Source organism: Balaenoptera physalus, assembly GCF_965194825.1.
Source record: "Balaenoptera physalus genome assembly, chromosome: 14".
NCBI lineage: Eukaryota > Metazoa > Chordata > Mammalia > Artiodactyla > Balaenopteridae > Balaenoptera > Balaenoptera physalus.
In genome coordinates this window covers 18541178-18562236 of record NC_138893.1, presented here as the reverse complement: position 1 = coordinate 18562236, position 21059 = coordinate 18541178, and the positions used below count along the sequence as shown (strand labels likewise).

General features: G+C 36.8%; 1 protein-coding gene across 3 annotated transcripts in view; it reads right to left on the bottom strand.

The window, feature by feature from the left end:
- Positions 1-21059, bottom strand: part of FMN2 (formin 2) — a 1374845-nt gene that overhangs the window by 86048 nt on the left and 1267738 nt on the right. For 2 of the 3 annotated variants that reach the window (XM_082423440.1, XM_082423441.1), the window contains 6 exons: positions 20949-21040; positions 20658-20787; positions 19457-19603; positions 16793-16852; positions 16534-16654; positions 3368-3460 (listed from right to left, as the gene is read on the bottom strand). In XM_082423440.1, coding sequence (XP_082279566.1) covers positions 3368-3460; positions 16534-16654; positions 16793-16852; positions 19457-19603; positions 20658-20787; positions 20949-21040 — 643 coding nt within the window. Of the gene's footprint in view, positions 1-3367; positions 3461-16533; positions 16655-16792; positions 16853-19456; positions 19604-20657; positions 20788-20849; positions 21041-21059 lie in introns of those variants that run through there. The other variant, XR_014253056.1, reaches the window with a different exon arrangement.

Sequence of the window (21059 nt, the reverse complement as noted above, 5' to 3'; positions counted from 1 at the left end):
AGGATACAAAATTAATGCACAAAATTCTCTTCCTGTCCTATACACTAATGATGAAAAATCTGAAAGAGAACTTAAAGAAACACTCCCATTTACCACTGCAACAAAAAGAATAAAATACCTAGGAATAAACCTACATAAGGAGACAAAAGATCTGTATGCAGAAAACTATAAGACACTGATGAAAGAAACTAAAGATGATACAAACAGATGGAGAGATATACCATGTTCTTGGATTGGAAGCATCAACATTGTGAAAATGACTATATTAACCAAAGCAATCTACATATTCAATTCAACCCCTATCAAACTACCAATGGCATTTTACACAGAACTAGAACAAAAAATTTCACAATTTGTATGGAAACACAGAAGACCTTGAATAGCCAAAGCAATCTTGAGAAAGAAAAACGGAGCTGGAAGAATCAGGCTCCCTGACTTCAGACTATACTACAAAGCTACAGTAATCAAGACAGTATGGTACTGCCACAAAAACAGAAATATAGATCAATGGAAGAGGATAGAAAGCTCAGAGATAACCCCATGCACCTATGGTCAACTTATCTTTGATAAAGGAGGCAAGAGTATACAATGGAGAAAAGACAGCCTCTTCAATAAGTGGTGCTGGGAAAACTGGACAGCTACATGTAAAAGAATTAAATTAGAACACTCCCTAACACCATACACAGATATAAACTCAAAATGGATTAAAGACCTAAATGTAAGGCCAGACACTATTAAACTCTTAGAGGAAAACATAGGCAGAACACTCCATGACATAAATCACAGCAAGATCCTTGTTGACCCAACTCTAGAGAAATGGAAATATAAACAAAAATAAACAAATGGGACCTAATGAAACTTAAAAGCTTTTGCACAGCAAAGGAAATCATAAACAAGATGAAAAGACAACCCGCAGAATGGGAGTAAGTATTTGCAAATGAAGCAACTGACAAAGGATTAATCTCCAAAATATACAAGCAGCTCATGCAGCTCAATATCAAAAACACAACCCAATCCAAAAATGGGCAGAAGACCTAAATAGACATTTCTCCAAGGAAGATATACAGATTGCCAACAAACACATGAAAGGATGCTCAACATCACTAATCATTAGAGAAATGTAAATCAAAACTACAATGATGTATCACCTCACACCAGTCAGAATGGCCATCATCAAAAAATCTACAAACAATAAATACTGGAGAGAGTGCGGAGAAAAGGGAACCCTCCTGCCCTGTTGGTGGGAATGTAAATTGATACAGCCACTATGGAGAACAGTATGGTGGTTCCTCACCAAACTAAAACTAGAACTACCATACAACCCAGCAATCCCACTACTGGGCATATACCTTGAGAAAACCATAATTCAAAAAGTCATGTACCACAATGTTCTTTGCAGCTCTAGTTACAATAGCCAGGACATGGAAGCAACCTAAGTGTCCATCGACAGATGAATGGATAAAGAAGATGTGGCACATATATACAATGGAATATTACTCAGCCATAAAAAGAAACGAAATGGAGTTATTTGTAGTGAGGTGGGTGGACGCAGAGTCTGTCATACAGAGTGAGGTAAGTCAGAAAGAGAAAAACAAATACTGTATGCTAACACATACATGTGGAATTTAAAAAAAAAAAAAAAAAGTTTCTGAAAACCCTAGGAGCAGGACAGGAATTAACATGTAGACATAGAGAATGGACTTGAGGACACCAGGAAGGGGAAGGGGAAGCTGGAACGAAGTGAGAGCATGGCATGGGCATATATACACCACCAAATGTAAAATAGATAGCTAGTGGGAAGCAGGTGCATCACACAGGGAGATCAGCTCAGTGCTTTGTTTCCACCTAGAGGGGTGGGATAGAGAGGGTGGGAGAGAGATGCAAGAGGGAGGAGATATGGAGATATATGTATACGTATAGCTGATTCACTTTGTTATACAGCAGAAACTAACACACCATTGTAAACAAATATACTCCAATAAAGATGTGAAAAAAATAAAAAATATTATATAATATAATCACATATGTGAACAACTATATGAGTGACACACTCATTAACGTTTTAGGATGTGAAATCTAGCAAATTGTTTGACTTCTCTTTTAATGAGTTATAGAATTAAGGACTCCTTTCTACCCATAAGCAAAAAAGAATATTCCATAAAATTACAGTTTCTTGATCCTAAAAGTCCACTGCATGGAAAAACCAAGACTCATTTCATTCATCATTAAGAGCTGAGTGAGCTGTCAGGCCCATCTAATTTGTAATTACAGGACACTGATTTCAGTCAAGTACTATTTAAGACTCCACGGGTAGATTTTCCACTCTAAGTCACGAGGACCTGAGGAAATGGAAATGACAATCACTCTGATACGTGACGGACCAAATTTCTGTTTCTATTGTCATGATTATCTTAAATGATTAAATGGTATTTTCCCATCTAAAAAAGAGCTGTGCTTAATGCTGTATCAAATTCCAGCATAACTCATTCACTGTATATCATCATTAAAGACACTTGAACAGCCTATAAAAACCACAGAGGATGGAGCCAGTCTTCAGAGCACTATTTGGCCTCAGTCTCAGGCCATGTCAGTCTCTGGAGAATTCCTAAAAGAGCAAGAACCTTCCCAGAGCATGGCCTGATATAAATCTGATCTTCAGAAGATATGTATATAACTTTCCAAAGCAGAAATGTTTGGAGTAGTGAACGTTTTGATATGTTTCAAGGATTTCAAACAGCAATAGATTAATAGAATTTTTTATTAAATTTTTTTTGTTTCTTTAATATTGTCTGAAATTTCCCATCACTGCTTATTTCATAGGAATATAGGAAGAATCAATAAGATAACATTTACAAAGTTTTTAAGGTCCCCAGAAAAAATGTGTTAAATATCCAGGGGTATGTATACATCCTATAGAAGATAGAATATAATGTTTTGATGATCAGAAAATCATCAATATACCTTGTTTTGAGCATAATGTTTTGACAAAGCAAATAAATACCAGGTTGAACTGAAGTCATAAGTGTAGATAAAACTTAAAAGAATATCTAACTTTCTATCACAAAAAGATAAAAATTTTAATGCCTTAAAAATATATGCTATTTTATAAAAAATATATATATGCTATTTTAACTAATAACTATTGTATCTGCTGTCATTAGAAAAACAGCAATAAAGAGTATTATTCACAAAACAGCATGTTTAGCCAATTGCTTGTCTGTCACAACTGTGTGATTCGTGATTAAACATCATTTATTTTTCTGTGATGTCAAAATAATCCCTTTTAAACCAATGCATATTTTTCAAAATGCCTTCTACCTTTCTGCTGAACAGGGAGGGAAATGCAACATATCTCTTCCGAATTTACCTTGAATAATAAATTGTTCCATGTTTTCTTTGAATGGCTGGATGTGCTCTTTTGAGGACACCTGGTACACTTTCCCCGCTTCAACCTCACAGGCTGAAATTAGAAAGAAACATTGTTCAGAATGTCACACTGCTAACACTGCATTAAAGCAATTAAAAATATATATTAACTAGTGTAGAAAATCCTGCTAACCACGATAACTGACATATGCGACTACCCATATTTAGAAATATCCAATGCTGACAAAAGGTTTCACTTTAGGGGACTGTAAAAATAAACTTAAAAAAATTAAAGTATAGTTGATATAAAATATTATGTTAGTTTCCGGTGTACAACATAGTGATTCGATATTTAAATACATTATGAAATTGATCACCACGATAAGTCTACTAACCATCTGTGACTGTACAGTTATTACAATATTATTGACTATATTCCTTATGCTGTATATTAAACCCCATTACTCATTTAATATTTTATATTAAATGTAAGATTATACCTCTTACCCACTTCACCTTTTTCAACCATGCCCTCACTCCCACCCCAGCAACTGTGGGTTTATTCTCTGTATCTATAAGCATCTTTCTGTTTGGTTTGGTCATCCGTTTTGCTTTTTGGATTCCACATGTAAGTGAAGTAATACAACATTGGTCTTTCTCTGTCTGACATATTCCACTTGGCATACCCTCCAGGTCCATTCATGCTGCCTTTGTGCAAATGGAAAACTTTATTTTTTCATGGTTGAGTAGCATTCCACTGTGTGGGTAGGTGAAATATGTGGGCATATATATACACACACACATATGCATATATATGAAACATGTATACACACACACATATATATTATGTGTATGTGAAACATGTCTTCTTTATCCATCCATCTATTGGTGGATACTACTTAGGTTGCTTCCAAATCTTAGCTATTACAAACAATGCTTCAATGAACATAAGGGTGTATATATCATTTTCAATCAGTATTTTTGTTTTATTGGTATAAATACCCAGAAGTAGAATTGCTGGAACATACGGTAGTTCTATTTTCAATTTTTTTGAGGAATCTCCATACTGTTTCCCACAGTAGCAGCATGAATTTTCACTCCCAGCAGCAGTGCACGAGGGTTTGCTTTTCTCCACATGCTCCTCGCCAATACTTGTTATTTCTTGTCTTTTTGATAATAGCTATTCTAACAGGTGTGAGGTGATATCTCACTGTGGGTTTGATTTGCATTTTCCTGATGATTAGTGGTGCTGAGCATCTTTTCATGGGTTTGTTGGCTATCTTTTTGTCCTTTGGAGAAATGTCTATGCAGGTCCTCTGCACAATTTTTAATTGGATTGTTTGTTCTTTTTTTATATTAAGTTGTATGATTTCTTTATATAATTGGGATATAAGCCTTTTATAAAATGTATTATTTGCAAATATCTTCTCCCATACAGTAGGCTGTCTTTTCGTTTTGTTGATGGTTTCCTTTGCTGTGCAAAAGCTTTTTTGTTTGATGTAGTCCCATTTGTTTATTTTTGTTTTTCTTACCCCTGCCTGAGGAGACATATCTAAAAAATCATCCCTAGGACTGATGTCAAAGAATATAGTGCTATGTTTTCTTGTAGGTGTTTTGTGCTTTCAGGTCTTATATTTGAGTTTTTAACAATTTTGACTTTACTCTTATACATAGTGTAGGAAAATAGTCCAGTTTCATTCTTTTGCTTGTGGCTGTCCAGTTTTCCCAAAAACATTTATTGAAGGGGCTGTCTTTTCCCCATTGTATATTACTGACTCCTTTGATGTAGATTAATTAACCATGTAAGTATGGATGTATTTCTGGGCTTTCTAATCTGTTCCAGTGATATATGAGTCTGTTTTCCTGCCAGTACCATACTGTTGTTTTTTTTTTTTTAAGTTTCGTGAAAGTTAATACTCATTTTTAAAAAAAATAAATTTATTTATTTATTTTTGGCTGTGTTAGGTCTTTGTTGCTGCACATGGGCTTCCTCTAGTTGTGGCGAGTGGGGGTTACTCTTTGTTGTGGTGTGCAGGCCTCTCATTGTGGTGGCTTCTCTTGTTGTGGAGCACAGGCTCTAGGTGCACAGGCTTCAGGAGTTGTGGCACATGGGCTTAGTTGCTCCACAGCATGTGGGATCTTCCCGGACCAGGGCTCAAACCTGTGTCCCCTGCATTGGCAGGCAGATTCTTAACCACGGCACCACCAGGGAAGTCCCCCCTACTGTTTTGATTACTATAGCTTTGTACTATAGTCTGAAGTCAGGGAGTGTGGTATCTTCAACTTTGTTCTTTTTCAAGATTGCTTTGGCTTTTGGGGTCTTTTGTGGTTCCATACAAATTTTAAGATTATTCTAGTCCTATGAAAAATGCCACTGGTATTTTGATAGGGACTACAATGAATCTGTAGATTACCTTGGGAAGTATGGACATTTTAACAATATTGATTCTTCCAATCCATAAGCATGGTATATCTTTCCATTTATTTGTCTTGGCTTCAATTTCTTTCATCAACATCTTAGAGTTTTCAGAGTTCAGGTCTTTCACCTCCTTGGTTAAATTTATTCCTAGGTATTTTTTTCTTGATGCAATTGGGATTGCAACAGTTCTGTTCTGAGAGCACGTTCATTAAGTCCAATTTGTTCTTAAGTCCAACAAAATTAGCCTAGGTACCCAACTAACACAATCAGCTATATACCACTGCTTTTACACTTGCTCTGGACATCCTGGGCTTTAAATAAAGATACTATACTACTGTACTCTATACAGCACTGTAAAGTACACAAAAGTACAACCACTTGTAGAGGATGCACACACGTGACAATGTACACCAGTCACGTGAACTAACTGATGTGACTGGACATGTGAATGCATGTTCACATCTTTGAAAGTTCACAACTTGAAGGTTCATATGTAGGGGACTTACTGTATTAATTTTGTACCTTTTAACTTTACTAATTCATTTATTAGTTCTAATAGTTTTTTTGGTTGTGTCTTTCGTATTTTTTATATATAGTGTCATGTCATCTGCAAACAGTGACATTTTTACTTCTTCCTTTCCAATTTGGACTCCTTTTATTTCTTTTTCTTGTCTGATTGCTATGGCTAGGACTTCCAATACTATGATGAATAAAAGTGGTGAGAGCGGGCATCCTTGTCTTGTTCCTGACCTTAGAGGAAATGCTTTCAGCTTTTCACCATTGAGAATGATGTTTGCTGTGGACTTATCCTACATGGACTTTGTTATGTTGATGTATATTCTCTCATATCCACTTTGTGGAGAGTTCTTATAAATAGATGTTGAATTCTGTCAAAAGCTTTTTCTACATCTATTGAGAGGATCATATGATTTTTATTCTTCAGTTTGTTAACTGGGGAGGCTTTTCAGAGTCTACCTGCCAAGTCTCACATCCAAGCTATTTTGAAAAGTAATCTCCAAGGACAAGACTCAAAAAAGATTAAAACAGTGATTCTAATGTGCATTAATGTGTGAAGGAGGGAAGGGTAGGAAGGAGGCTGACTGGGTTCATAGCTTGAGTGGCTTGGGGATGAAGAACACAGGAGGAAGAGCATTTTTCAAAGGAAAGAAAATTAATTTGCTTTTGAACTTGCTGGGTTTTAAGATGACAATGGAATATCCAAGTGTAGTTTCAGCAAGCAGTTGGATTTATGAGTTTGCAGATCAGAGTGATACAGGAAAACTCTGAGTAAGACCACCTGAGAACAGAATATCCAGTGAGAAAAAGAGGGGGCCAAGGTTGAACGCCTGAGCAATGCCAACTTTAATGAAGAAGCAGAGGAAGAGAAGGCCATGAAGAAAAAAGACTTAGAAGGGAATGTCAGATATTATAAGGAGAATCAGAAGTGAGTGGGGTTAGTGAGTCGAAGGGAACAGAGACGGCAAACAATACAAAGGTGGAAGTAAAACGCCCCCTCAATTTGGCAAATTGTGGCAACAGTTTCAGCAGTGCCAGGGACAAAGCTGTAACAGTGTGAGGACGGAATGGGAAGTCAGAGATCACGGAAGTGGACCAGGAATCTGTTACTATCTTGGTCAGTGAGCACACATGTTCCAGAACAAGTGTCCAGCAAAGGCAAGGTGTGGACTATGGGAAGAACGAGGGACAAGTGAACACAAACCCTTTACAGCTTCTGGAAAATGCTCCAAATATCCTAGTCTTGCCAACAGTGGGCAAGCAGATCCAGCTGCATGTTAAGAGAAGTGTATAATTCACATGCATCATTCTATCCTAAAGATGGATTTCAGAAAAATCTATCCCTAACAATTAAATATCCATAGATTAATGCCAAAATAGTTCCTTATCATCTAAAAGTAATGAAAGCGGCAGAGATACCACACACACAAACCCCACAATACCTTAGTTTGGGTGTGGCAGACTTAGCATTACGACCAGTGGAATAAGTTACGTTCACTGAGCTCACCACTTTAAATGCCAAAACAAACAGATGTTTCACATGTGTACTCTTCAACAAGAATTTTGAAAGTGAACACTGTTTTAAACTGAAATGAAGGGTTTTGCTCCTTAAATAATCATTCCAATGAGAGGAATTCTCTATTTTTTTTTGTCACTCTCCATACCCAAGTGATGCACTTCCATGGACAAATCCAGTGTACAGGATACAAAAGGATAAAATGTACAGGCTACAAAAAGATAAAACATAACACCTGTAACTTTCAAAATGTAGTCAGCCTTTCTGTGCCTCAGGCTCTTTACCTGTAATACACAAATAGCAACAGAACCTGCCTCCTGGTGTTGTTACAAAGAATAAGTCAGTTAATACACATAGAGCACTTAGAACTGGGCCTGGTACATGCTAAGGTCCGTGTAAGTTTTCACCATCATTGTTGTTATTGTTATCTTTAGTTTTATCAGCAACAGTAGCAGACAAAAAAGCAGGATGCCCAAGAGCTAAGAGTATGGTTTTTGGAGACTGGGTTTGCATCCTGTCTCTTCCACTTACGAGCTGTGTGTCTTTGGCGAAGTAGTTACCCACTCTGTACCTCAGTCTCTTCGTCTGTAATACAGAGTTAATAACAGTGTCTACTTCACTGTGAAGATCAAAGGATTTTACGTAGGTAAAATACACAGAGGACTGCTGGATACACAGTAAGAGAACTATCATGTTTTCTACAATTACTGTGACTGCACAATTACCACCACCAGACACCACCAGAGGTGCAGCTACTAACACACAACAAGAACACAGAACTCCCACCTCCTCAGTCTCAGGAAGCACTGAGGCAATGCTTGAGATTGTGGGAATGACATTTTTTTAAATTAATTAATTAATTAATTTTTTATTTTTGGCTGCGTTGCAACTTCGTTGCTGGACGCGGGCTTTCTCTAGTTGCAGGGAGCGGGGGTTACTCTTCATTGTGGTGTGTGGGCTTCTCATTGCGGTGGCTTTTCTTGTTGTGGAGCACGGGCTCTAGGCATGCAGGCTTCGGTAGTTGTGGCTCATGGGCTCTACAGTGCAGGCTCAGTAGTTGTGACGTAGGGGCTTAGTTGCCCCGCGGCATGTGGGATCTTCCTGGACCAGGGCTCAAACCCATGTCCCCTTCACTGGCAGGTGGATTCTTAACCACTGCACCACCAGGGAAGCCCAATGGGAATGGCATTTATAGTGACAAACTAGGATGTTATCTTTTTTTTCAAACATATTCCTTACTGGTCATCACTAATTTTGACGTATCACACAATTTTTAAAGGTTATAGTCCATTCATAGTTACTATAAAATATTGGCTATATTCTCTGTGTTATAAAATACATTCTTGTAGCTTATTTTATACATAATAGTTTGTACCAACCACTCGCCCACCCTTATTCTGCCCCTACCCCTTCCCTCTTCTCACTGGTAACCACTAGTTTGTTTCTATAACTGTGAGTCTCCTTTTTTTTTCTTTTTAATGTCTTCTATTGATTTATTTATTTTTGGCTGTGTTGAGTCTTTGTTGCTGCACATGGGCTTTCTCTAGTTGCAGCGAGTGGGGGCTACTCTTTGTTGTGGTGCACAGACTTCTCATTGCAGTGGCTTCTCTTGTTGTGGAGCACAGGCTCTAGGAATGTGGGCTTCAGTACTTGCAGCATGTGGGCTCAGTAGTTGTGGCTTGTGGGCTCTAGAGTGCAGGCTCAGTAGTTGTGGCACACAGGCTTAGTTGCTCTGCATCATGTGGGATTTTACTGGACCAGGGATTGAACCCATGTCCCCTGCATTGGCAGGTGGATTCTTTACCACTGCGCCACCAGGGAAGTCCCTGTTTTTAAATTATATTCACTAGTTTATAGTATTTTATAGTTTCCACATATAAGTGATATCATACATTATTTGTCTTTCTGTATGACTTTTTTTCACTCTGCATAATAACCCCCAATTCCATCCATGTTGTTGCAAATGGAAAAATTTCATTCTTTCTTATGGCTGAGTAGGATTCCACTCATCTTCTTTATCCATTCCTCTGTTGATGGACATTTAGGTTGCTTCCATATCTTGATAATTGTAGATAATGTTGCTATGAATATTGGTGAGCATGTATCTTTTCAAATTTGTGTTTTTGTTTTCTTTTTTTCAGATATATACTCAGAAATGGAATTGCTGGATCCTATGGTAGTTTTAGTTTTAGTTTTTTGAGAAACCTCTATACTGTTTTCCAGTGTCTGCACCAATTTACATTCCCACCAACAATGAATGAGAGTTCTCTTTTCCCCATATTCTTGCCAATATCTGTTGTGTTCTTTTTGACGACAGCCATTCTGACAGGTGTGAGATTGCATCTCATTGTGGTTTTGATTTGTATTTCCCTGATGATTAGCAATGTTGAGCATCTTTTCATGTGCCTGTTGGCCATCTGTATGTCCTCTTTGGAAATATGTCTTTCCAGGTCTTCTGCCCACTTTTTAATCAGGTGGTTTGTTTTCTTTGATGTTGAGTTGTATGAGCTATTATTATAATTTTTTAAAAATAAATTTATTTATTTTTGGCTGTGTTGGGTCTTCATTGTTGTGTGCAGGCTTTCTCTAGTTGCGGTGAGCAGGGGTTACTCTTCATTGCAGTGCGTGGGCTTCTCAATGCGGTGGCTTCTCTTGTTGTAGAGCACAGGCTCTAGGCACACAGGTTTCAGTAGTTGTGGCATGCGAGCTCAGTAGTTGTGGCTCCTGGGCTCTAGAGTGCAGGCTCAGTAGTTGTGGCACACAGGCTTAGTTGCTCTGTGGCATGTGGGATCTTCCTGGACTAGGGTTCGAACCCATGTCCCCTGCATTGGCAGGTGGATTCTTAACCACTGTACCACCAGGGAAGTCCCTGTTAATATAATTTGGATATTAACCCCTTACTGGTCATATCATTTGCAAATATTTTCTCCCATACCGTAAGATGTCTTTTCATTTTATTGATAGTTTCCTTTGTTGTGCAAAAGCTTTTAAGTCTAATTAGGTCCCATTTGTTTATTTTTGCTTTTATTTCCTTTGCTTTAGGAGACAGATCCAAAAATAAATATTGTTACAATTTATGTCAGAGTGTTCTGCCTATGTTTTCCTCTAGGAGTGTTATGGTTTCTGGTCTTACATATAGGCCTTTAACTGATTTTGAGTTTATTTCTGTAGATGGTGTTAGAGAATGGTCTAATTTCATTCTTTTATATGTAGCTGTCTAGTTTTCCCAGTACCAGTTATTGAAGAGACTGTCTTTTCTCTATTGTATATTCTTTCCTCCTTTGTTGTAGATTAATTGACCATACATGCATGGGTTTATTTCTGGGCTTTCTATCCTGTGCCATTGATCTATATTTCTGATTTTGTGCCAGTACCATCCTGATTTGAATACCGTAGCTTTGTAGTATAGTCTGAAGTCAGGGAGCATGATTCCTCCAGTTCTGTTCTTCTTTTTCAAGATTGTTTTGGCTATTTGGGGTCTTTTGTGTTTCCATACAAATTTTAAAATTATTTGCCCTAGTTCTGTGAAAAATGCCCTTGGTATTTTGATAGGGATTACATTGAATCTGTAGATTGACTTCAATAGTATGGTCATTTTAACAATGTTAATTCTTCCAATCCAAGAATCTGGTATATCTTTCCACCTGTTTGTGTTGTCTTCAATTTCTTTCATTAGTGTCATTGTAGGTATAGTTTCAGACATGTTCCTGTATTACTGAGAACTTGAATTTTCTTTTTTTAAGTTAATTAATTAATTCACTTATTTATCTATTTTTGGCTGTGTTGGGTCTTCCTTGCTGTGGGCAGGCTTTCTCTAGTTGTGGCGAGCTGGGGCTACCCTTCACTGCAGTGTGCAGGCTCTCACTGTGGTGGCTTCTCTTGTTGCAGAGCACAGGCTCTAGGCACACGGGCTTCAGCAGTTGTGGCACGTGGGCACAGTAGTTGTGGTTCATGGGCTCTAGAGCATAGGCTCAGTAGTTGTGGCACATGGGCTTAATTGCTCTGCGGCACATGGGATCTTCCCGCACCAGGGCTCGAACCCATGTCCCCTACATTGGCAGGCGGATTCTTAACCACTGGGCCACCAGGGAAATCCCAAGAACTTGAATTTTCTGCACTGTATCAAACTCAAGGACACCAGCAGTCATTCTCAAAATAGTATCTGCTGACAGCTGCCAACCTTATGGTCTCAAGGTTTCCCCTTGTAACTAAGCAACCATTTCGGACCCTGTGGGTCCTTGCTTAACAATCACCCTTATTTCTTGCACCTCCAATCCTAATTCTTGACAAACAAATTACATAATTTTGCAGTTCCCCATTTTGTAGTCCAGCAAAACACAGTTGAAGTGCTTCTTGACTTTTTGTCTCCCAGGCTATAGCCCTCAGTTTGGCTCAGATAAAATTGTTTTCTGTTCCTATTGTAAATTGTTTATTGCTTATTTACACTGACATACATAAATGTATTTTCCTGTTTGCATTTTCAATGTTCTGATGTTCCATGCTGAACTGATATTCATTTTAAAATCATAATAAAAAACTATTTTTAAAAAGCTATTGGTTGCATTTTAATTAAGTTTATAACATCATTTTTTCTTTCCTTGAACAAAAATAAATAAAATCAGAAATTTACAATGATAAATACAATTGTTACAAACAAATATAAATCAATACAAACAAGTTTAAGGACTGATTTTTCCTAAATATGTCTGGACAGAGACATTATTTCAACGTCTGTGAAAGATATAGGTAATGAATTTTAAACACTTTCAAGTCAGATACTGAAGGTGGGGGAGGGTAGAGGATACAGGGAGGAATGTGTGTGAGAACATTTTTGCCCAGTCCCAGGAACTTAATTACTCCATGCTCAGTGCATGCGGAATTGTGTCATGTGGCGAGTGGAACTGTTTCGACCCAAGAAAGGAACTGGAACAGAAGCCATCACTTGGCATCCAGAGAAGCTGCTACAAGTTTTGACAGCCAAAATATTTTAAAACAATACTCTTTTCAAAGGGGAAAGATAGAAATACCTATACCTTGTCTAGCATTGTGAATGAAAGTATTCGTAGTCATCCTTTTGGGAGGCTACTAATAATGTTAATCTCAAATAATTTAAGCTCTTTTGCTCAAACCAGCAATTGCCCTGTGGTGAGACCAGTAGCTAATGAGTCTCTGGCACTAGTATTATAGCTTAGCAGATGGTTCTGAACTAATACTCTGGGGCAATGCAAAGAGAGAAAATGGGGTTCTATTTCTGGATATGTTGAATAGCTTTCTTAGAACAATTTTACTTTGATTAAAATTAATTGTTTTAAAGCTAAATGTCTAAAAGGAGTAAACAACTCTGCTTCTTGTTCTGCTTGTTTTTGGAAAATAGTATTAACCACATAAGGTGATCTGTGGGATTGGAGTGAAGGTTTTACCCTACATTAGTTTTATTTTTTTTATTTTTATTTTTTTAACATCTTTATTGGAGTATAATTGCTTTACAATGGTGTGTTAGTTTCTGCTTTATAACAAAGTGAATCAGTTATACATATACATATGTTCCCATATCTCCTCCCTCTTGCATCTCCCTCCCTCCCACCCTCCTTATCCCACCCCTCTAGGTGGTCACAAAGCACGAGCTGATCTCCCTGTGCTATGCGGCTGCTTCCCACTAGCTATCTATTTTACGTTTGGTAGTGTATATATGTCCATGCCACTCTGTCACTTTGTCATATCTTACCCTTCCCTCTCCCCATATCCTCAAGTTCATTCTCTAGTAGGTCTGTGTCTTTATTCCCGTCTTGCCACTAGGTTCTTCATGACTTTCTTTTTTTTTTTCTCCTTAGATTCCATATATATGTGCTAGCATACTGTATTTGTTTTTCTCTTTCTGACTTACTTCACTCTGTACGACAGACTATGCACATTGTGGAAGATGTGGAGAACATCTTGACATGGAAAAGAATGAATAAGTTAAATTTTATCGTACAGTGCTTTCCTAAATAAATTTCTTTGGTTATCATGTTCTTATATTCTGGAGAAGAAAAATTTCTTAAATAATAAATTCATGACTAGGTAGATCTTAAAACTACTAAGGGAAACAAAATGTAGTGAGCCATCTGTGCTCATTATTTGTTAAAATCTAAGTTAAACTTAATCGTGCTGTACACCATCCAAAGACAATGCCCTTATGTCGTCCTGCCTTCTTAGAGCTTGCTTGCTTTATTTTGCTTTATTTTGCTTTTGTATATTTAATAAAAACTGTCTCAAATGTTAAAAAAAAAAAAAAAAAGAGAAGCTGCTAACGGCCAGGAGAGAACAAAAGCTACCTGTCACTGAGCTTGGACAGGCAGGGGAGCTCCAAGGAGCTGCAGGAATCTTGGGAACAAGTACAGACACCAAACACAATGGGTGCTCTTACGAAATGCTAAAATGAGGTTCAGTTGTCTGAGCCATAACGCATTATTTCTTGGTCTTTCTTTTGAAATGAAAATTAAGTCTAGAAGCAGAGGCAGAAACCGTGACAGAGCCAGAAGATGAGTGACTGAATGGTTATAGCTTATCTGTCTTTATCAAACTAGTCACACTGTTTATTCTATTTTTTCCTCATTATAAATAGCTAATATTTTTGGATACTTATTATACTGAAAATATTGTGAAAACTTTTTACATATATTATATCATTTTCTAAGTTTTCTTAAAAAATCTTGCTTCTGAAAAAAAAAAGTGGACAGGCTATTTGAATCTTCTGAAATGAATTACCTAATTTGGTCACTTGAAAGGAATCATTATTTGGCTACATTTATCAAAGTGAACATTATTTTAAGGTAATTATATCCAAAATAACACCTCTCAAAAAAAAATTTCTCTTTTTAGCTCTGCATCTTGTGAGAATCTGCCATTTTCATGACCTCATGTAACTATAGTGAGAAAGCATGTAGATATGAAAACTGAATGAGAAAACATTCCAAAGGGAAGCACCAACCAAAGTCAACATAAATCCACTGTTCATGAGATCACCATTCCACCTGTTTATAAAATCATGTGTAAACTATGAAATCCTGCTTTGCAAGACTGAAGTGGTCAAAATGTTAAGTATTTTCCAGAAACCCCAGAAATGCCCAACACCACATGAGAGAGAGAGAGAGAGAAAAGAAGAGGAAGAAGAAGGAGGAGGAGGAGAAGAAGAAAGAAGAAGAAGAAGAAGAACAAGAACAAGAAGGAGAAGGAGAAAAAAAGAAGAAGAAGAAGGAGAATTTCATAAGCAAACCAAGATACCTGGTATCTTGAAGTATACCTGGTATTTTGAAGTATGATAAATACTACACATGAATGGTTTGGGTTGTGTATTCCTTTAAGATATCATACTTAAATACATAGTAATGTAGCATTACACAATTGTAACATAGTTTTAATTGTTATTTATTTAAAAACAGGCAGTCATTCTTGGGCTCTATCCATGAGCACCCGTATTCGATGCTCTCAGGGGAGCATCTAAACAGCAGGACTTCACCCCTCCTTGACAGTGACGATTGCATCTCTGGTACCCACAGCACCTAGCAAAGGCCTTTCATGCATCAGGCCCATAATAAATGTTAAGTATTTAGGAACTACGGGCAAATTATATAACGTTACTATGTTGATTTAAATCCATATAAACTTATCTGTGACCAGAACATAACAACTCCATAAATTTGATTACAGATCAGTATCTTTAGATAAACATTTCAACACTGGGATAGAATCTCTTAAAAAGTTTTGTCATCTTTTTGGTTTCTGGGGTAACCAAGCCTCTTCTCGTATAGTGATACAACATGAAATGAAAATCTCACATAAACTTACTCCATCTCTGTCTGTGCTTAAAGAGTTAGAAAGATGCTTAAATTGACAGCTGAGGTGTTCTCAACTTCACAGCAAGAAGAAACCTCGTGAAAAGAAGGTAAAAGGGATGAGTGAAATAGGTGAAGGGGATTAAGGGGTACAAACTGGCAGTTATTAATAAGTCACAAGGATGTAAGGTACAGCATAGGGAATAAAGTCAATAATACTGTAATAACTTCGGTACATAATAGATGAAGATATATTGTTGTACACCTGAAACTAATATAATATTGTAACCCAATTGTACTTCATTAAAAAAGGCAGGGGAAGGGGATGAAAGGGATTTTATCTACAAAAATAAAAAAAAACTGTAAACTACTTGCTTTTGTGCTTTTCTTTAAATTTACCATTTTGAAGAATTTCAAACTCTCTTCAAAACGATTTGATATAAGGCTTCTCAACTAACAAAAAAGCATGACACATGCACATGTTTTTTGACCAAATATGTGAAAAAAGATGTTTTCTTCCCAGGAAAGTTTACACGCCACAATATCTCGGACAAGTATAGCAAGGGTGGGTGGGAGGGAATATGTATCTTTTAACAACGACATGATAAATGTACAAATGTTCTTGGCTATAAAGTGAAAGCAAGACAGTCAAATTTGCCCCTCATGAAAGAGGCTGCTATTCAAATAACCAAGATGCTATTCAATAACTAAATTTCTAATACACATAACTTTTTAAACAACAAAAGAATAAGATTATTGGTAAAACTTTTCTTTTGCCACACACACACACAAATGTTTACATGGATGTAAAAGATTTTACTTTCTTTAAAAACACTGAAAACTCTGTCCTCATTAAAAAAGCATAAATAAAAACCATGAGTTTCTTTAACATTGCAGGTTACCTCTCAGGTCTTTCTTGAGTTTTCTGAGGTCTTTTTGAAAATCTTCAAACTTCATCTGCGAGGCCTGAAAGAGGTCCTGGGGTTCCGGCAGTGGAAACACACACTGTTCCTTCCCAGCATCCTAATCAGCAGGAAGCACAGAACGCTTAAATGAATGAGGACTGAACAACAGCAGCAATGACAAAATGAAGACAAACACGGCCAAATCGCTCAACAATGAGGAATAACAATACGTGACTCTATGTAAAAACTGTCTCACCTCATCGAAATTGCGAAGATAATAGGACACGATATATGACAAAAGGCTTCTGCTATTGTCCTAGGCAGAGAGACCAAAGTGAGTAGAAATATATTTTTTAAATTATTAAATATACAATGTTAAATTAAATTCACTCCAGTAAATCCACACATGTAGATGAGAATATTTGGGATGAAAGGTGAAGTTCTCTGTTTCTTCTTACTTTAACGGTCCAGACGGTCTTGTTTTCCCCACTGTTCCCACCTAAGCCCCACGTGGAAGCACAGCTGTTTCAGGGTAGGGTCTCAGATGTACACACCTTTCTGTTTTCACCCTCCTCGACCAGACAATTAGTTCATTAATTTTATGTTTTATTATTGAAAGGTATAACTACTATCTAAACTGAAATGACTAAATATCACCAGCATTTCTGCATGGCTGGACCAACAGGGACCACTCCAACAGGAAGTTTGATTGAGGCTTGTTAGTATGTAGATTAAGAAAGTTTAAGTTAAGTATTATTTCAAGTAAGCTGGAGCTTTAAAAATGCAGATGCATATTATAAATTATGTCAGCAACTGAGATTTAGGAATTAATATCCATGCAGCTATAAATAATGTAATGTATGTAGTTCAAAAAAAATGTTTCATATCTAACAATCTTCAAAGAAGAGCTTTCCACCTTCTTTCTGGAATATTTAGAGGAATTAATTTTTAATTTTTTTCATTGCTCAAAATTAGTATTAGATAATCTGAATGTGTGAAACCAAATACATATTTTAAAAACACACCCTATAATACAAACTTTGTTTCCTGGAATGTTCAATCTAACCATGATTTTTCCCCCATTGATAATAAAAGAACAACATCCCTTTATAATCAAGTTTGACATGACATGATAATATTTCTATTAGACTCCCCATATATACTTCTATATACATATATTACAAGGAAATATATAACTATAATAATAAAAGTAATACATTTCTTAGAAACAGGATTGCTTGTAAAATGATTTAAGCAACTGACTTCCTTTGTCTTTCCTAACTTGCAAATCAGTGAAATGATCAGCAATACCTGAATCAATTAACAAAACACTTATTAAATGCCTGCTGACAGGCATGCTGAGCAGAAGTTAATTCTGACTGATCCAAGGAACAGCTCCATCCATGCAGGTCTATATAACTATATAGATATAGTTATCTTTATTTTATACAGAAAGAACCAAATAGACTTTGCATATAGCTCTTGTGAGAATGCAAGTGAAATTATTTTTAAAAACTTGCTTCTTGATTATTTTTTCCAGATTATTCCTTAATTATTTAAACTAATGAAATTTAACTTATAGGAGGATTGAATAAGATATATCAATCAATACAAAAAATCCCTTATTCATATATAATTATGATCATCAGAATCTATTTCAGATTCATTTTGATAAGTAACATTATATTGATGCTATTTGTATTCCAATGTTATTTGCAAAAACTACTTGTTTCAATCCAACAATCAGCTGTAAGAACTATTCAAAAACTACTATGTGTTTAGAAAAAAAGCTTTTGTTTTTGAATAAATGATTTATCATGTTGACATATTGGAGGTTCCTATGAAAATGTATATCATACAAATAAAACAGCATTTGAAGAAATATAACCATAAAAATCACAAAAATTATATGCTGTTGGTGTTCCAAGCAAGGACTATGTTTTTCCCAATTATGGAAAAGCACACTGTCTGGCATTTCATAGAAGCCAGATGAAGGAATGTTCAATGAACATATGAGTGGATATGAGTGAATAAACCAGTGAGCTGTTGACTGGCAGAGAAAAGCAAAAAAAGTATCTCCCTCCTATCAGGGAGATTATTGCCTTATCTAGGAGGGCCAATTCTCTGTACTTTTATTTTTATAGGCCAATTGTTCACTTAAACTCAATATTTTAAAAACATTTCCTTCATAATTTCCTTCATCATATAGTTCTTTGTGAAGATTCTTTTATCAGAGAAACAGAATTCTATTATTTTCTAAGTTTACAATGTCAGACTTTAACTCTGACCACTGTGGTGGTTCCCCTGATGTTATATTTCTATTGACACTCTCATAATCTCTTAGATGTTAATTTTAAACAAACACAACTACAGAAGTAGAATAAAAAATAATAATTAGGTTTGCAAAAGGGCTTAGATGTTCCCATATATACCAGTATCAAGGAGAGGATGATATAGAGAAAAAGAGGATCATCTTTTAAATTTTATTTATGAACTACTTTCACTCGTCTTTGTTTTGTTTTTAAAACATGGGCCTGTTGGCCTCCATTGCTTAACATGGAGAGAAGAAGAAAGTGATGGGATACACTGTTTAATTTATAGAAATCAACTAGTCCTCAGATGCAAAAAGATAAATATTAGCAGACATGGGGAAGATAGTAAAAAATAATTATTTTTATTTTAAAATATTGTCTTCTCAATTATTCATTAGACAGAGGATTCAAAATTACTCACTTTAGGAAACATTCTTCTTCTCTAGATCACAAATATTTGGTGGCCACTACTTTTATCTAGCTCAGAACACAAAGGAAATTTTGACCTTGGGACGTAAATATTTATCACACTGGTTTACAGTCAAACTTATTACTCAACAAGATGTCCAGTCCTCAGTGTGCTACATTCACTCACCCAAAATACTTACACTGCTTTTGACGTCTTTCAGCTTTGGGAGGATGTCTAACCCGAAACCGTCTGCCTGTCCCCGAGTCTTATTTCCACCATTCATGTAGTTGCCAAAGGCAAGAACCAAACCCAAAACCTGCATGACCCCTGAGCCATTTTTTAATGTCTGTAAAACAGGATAAAGAAGAATCTCTCACTCACAGTATTGTCTGAATTATCTTAAGTCAGTGGCAGATATTCATACTATACTAATAATTTGGGGTCACAACCAAACTTCTTCAGTGCCCATTTTAGTATATTTAAGAGCAGTGTCTCCAAAGATAACTTAGAAAAAGTTGCACCACCCACAAGCATGCAGGTTGTGCTTCTGTAGCTGAGATGTACCAGCCTAGGTCATTTCTGTGATGTAACTGCATGGAAAACAAATATGGCTGTGATATGAGAACCACCACAAAATAATATCACTGCCATCGGCCTAACTGTATCTGCCTCTGTGCAACACAAATTTTTGGCATAAGGTGTAACTACCAAAACGTAGTTATAAAGTTTAATTTCCAAATTTAGATTTATCCCTGAAAGGTTCACACTCACTTCTTCCAAAACACACAGTTTAAGTTGAATTTGTACATCACTTCCTCTGAAAATGCATCTTTCATGACATCTTACTACTTTTCAAAATGATTTACCATAGCCAGGAAGAATGGTGCTTTTTTGACAAATTGTTTTAAATGTTAATATTGGTAATTTCTGCCAAGCCTTTGTTCTTTGTTTTCAGAAGAATATTTATCTTCTGTCGAGTCATACAGCTGTTCCTGAAGCATTTGGTTTGAATCACTAACAATTTGTTGAGGGGCCCTCCCCAAAATGGAGGAAAATAAAGAAAACGCCTTCACGTGGCTTTTGGCTGGCAGTCTGATGGAGGGAGAGGCCCGTGACAAGGGAAGACTGTGCTTTGGCGAAAGCAGGGGGACAGAAGCCTGAGGGGGTGGACGCCCAGTGACCGTGCCCCAGCAGCGCTGTCCCGGGTCCACTCGCCCTCCTGCACATTTGCTTTGACCTTGATGCTCAGTCATCATACATTCTCTTTGGTGGGACTGCTCTCTTTCAAATTTTATGAGTACTTATGGTAAATAAAAGACAACTTGTTTGAAATACGAACATGACTGAACACAATTAAATATCAGAACCCAAGCGTCAGCCCCCCATGGACAAACACCCACCTCACACAACTTCTGTAGCAGCTCCAGTTTGCGCCGAATTGAGCAAATGCTTTCTGAAAATGTGGACTGAAACAGGATGCAAAAGACTCGCTCTGAAAAGTTGGGGATTAGTGACAGTTCATAAAGGAACCTAAGGAAATAAAGCCAAGTTAAGAGGAAAAAGATGATGCACATAAACACGTTCATCCTCACATCATTCATGATACTGATGCACAGAAGATACTTCATTTTCTGAATGGAAAGAGCCCCCCGTGGCCTGGACGCCGCCCGCGGGGCCGAAGCCCTGCTTACTGCTCAGGTTTGTCCAGAGATTTGGTGTTTTCCTTGTCTTTGGAGGACCGGCCGTGTTTTTCAATTTTTTCCAGTTCATCTGACTGTGCTCTCTGGAACAACAAAAGCCAA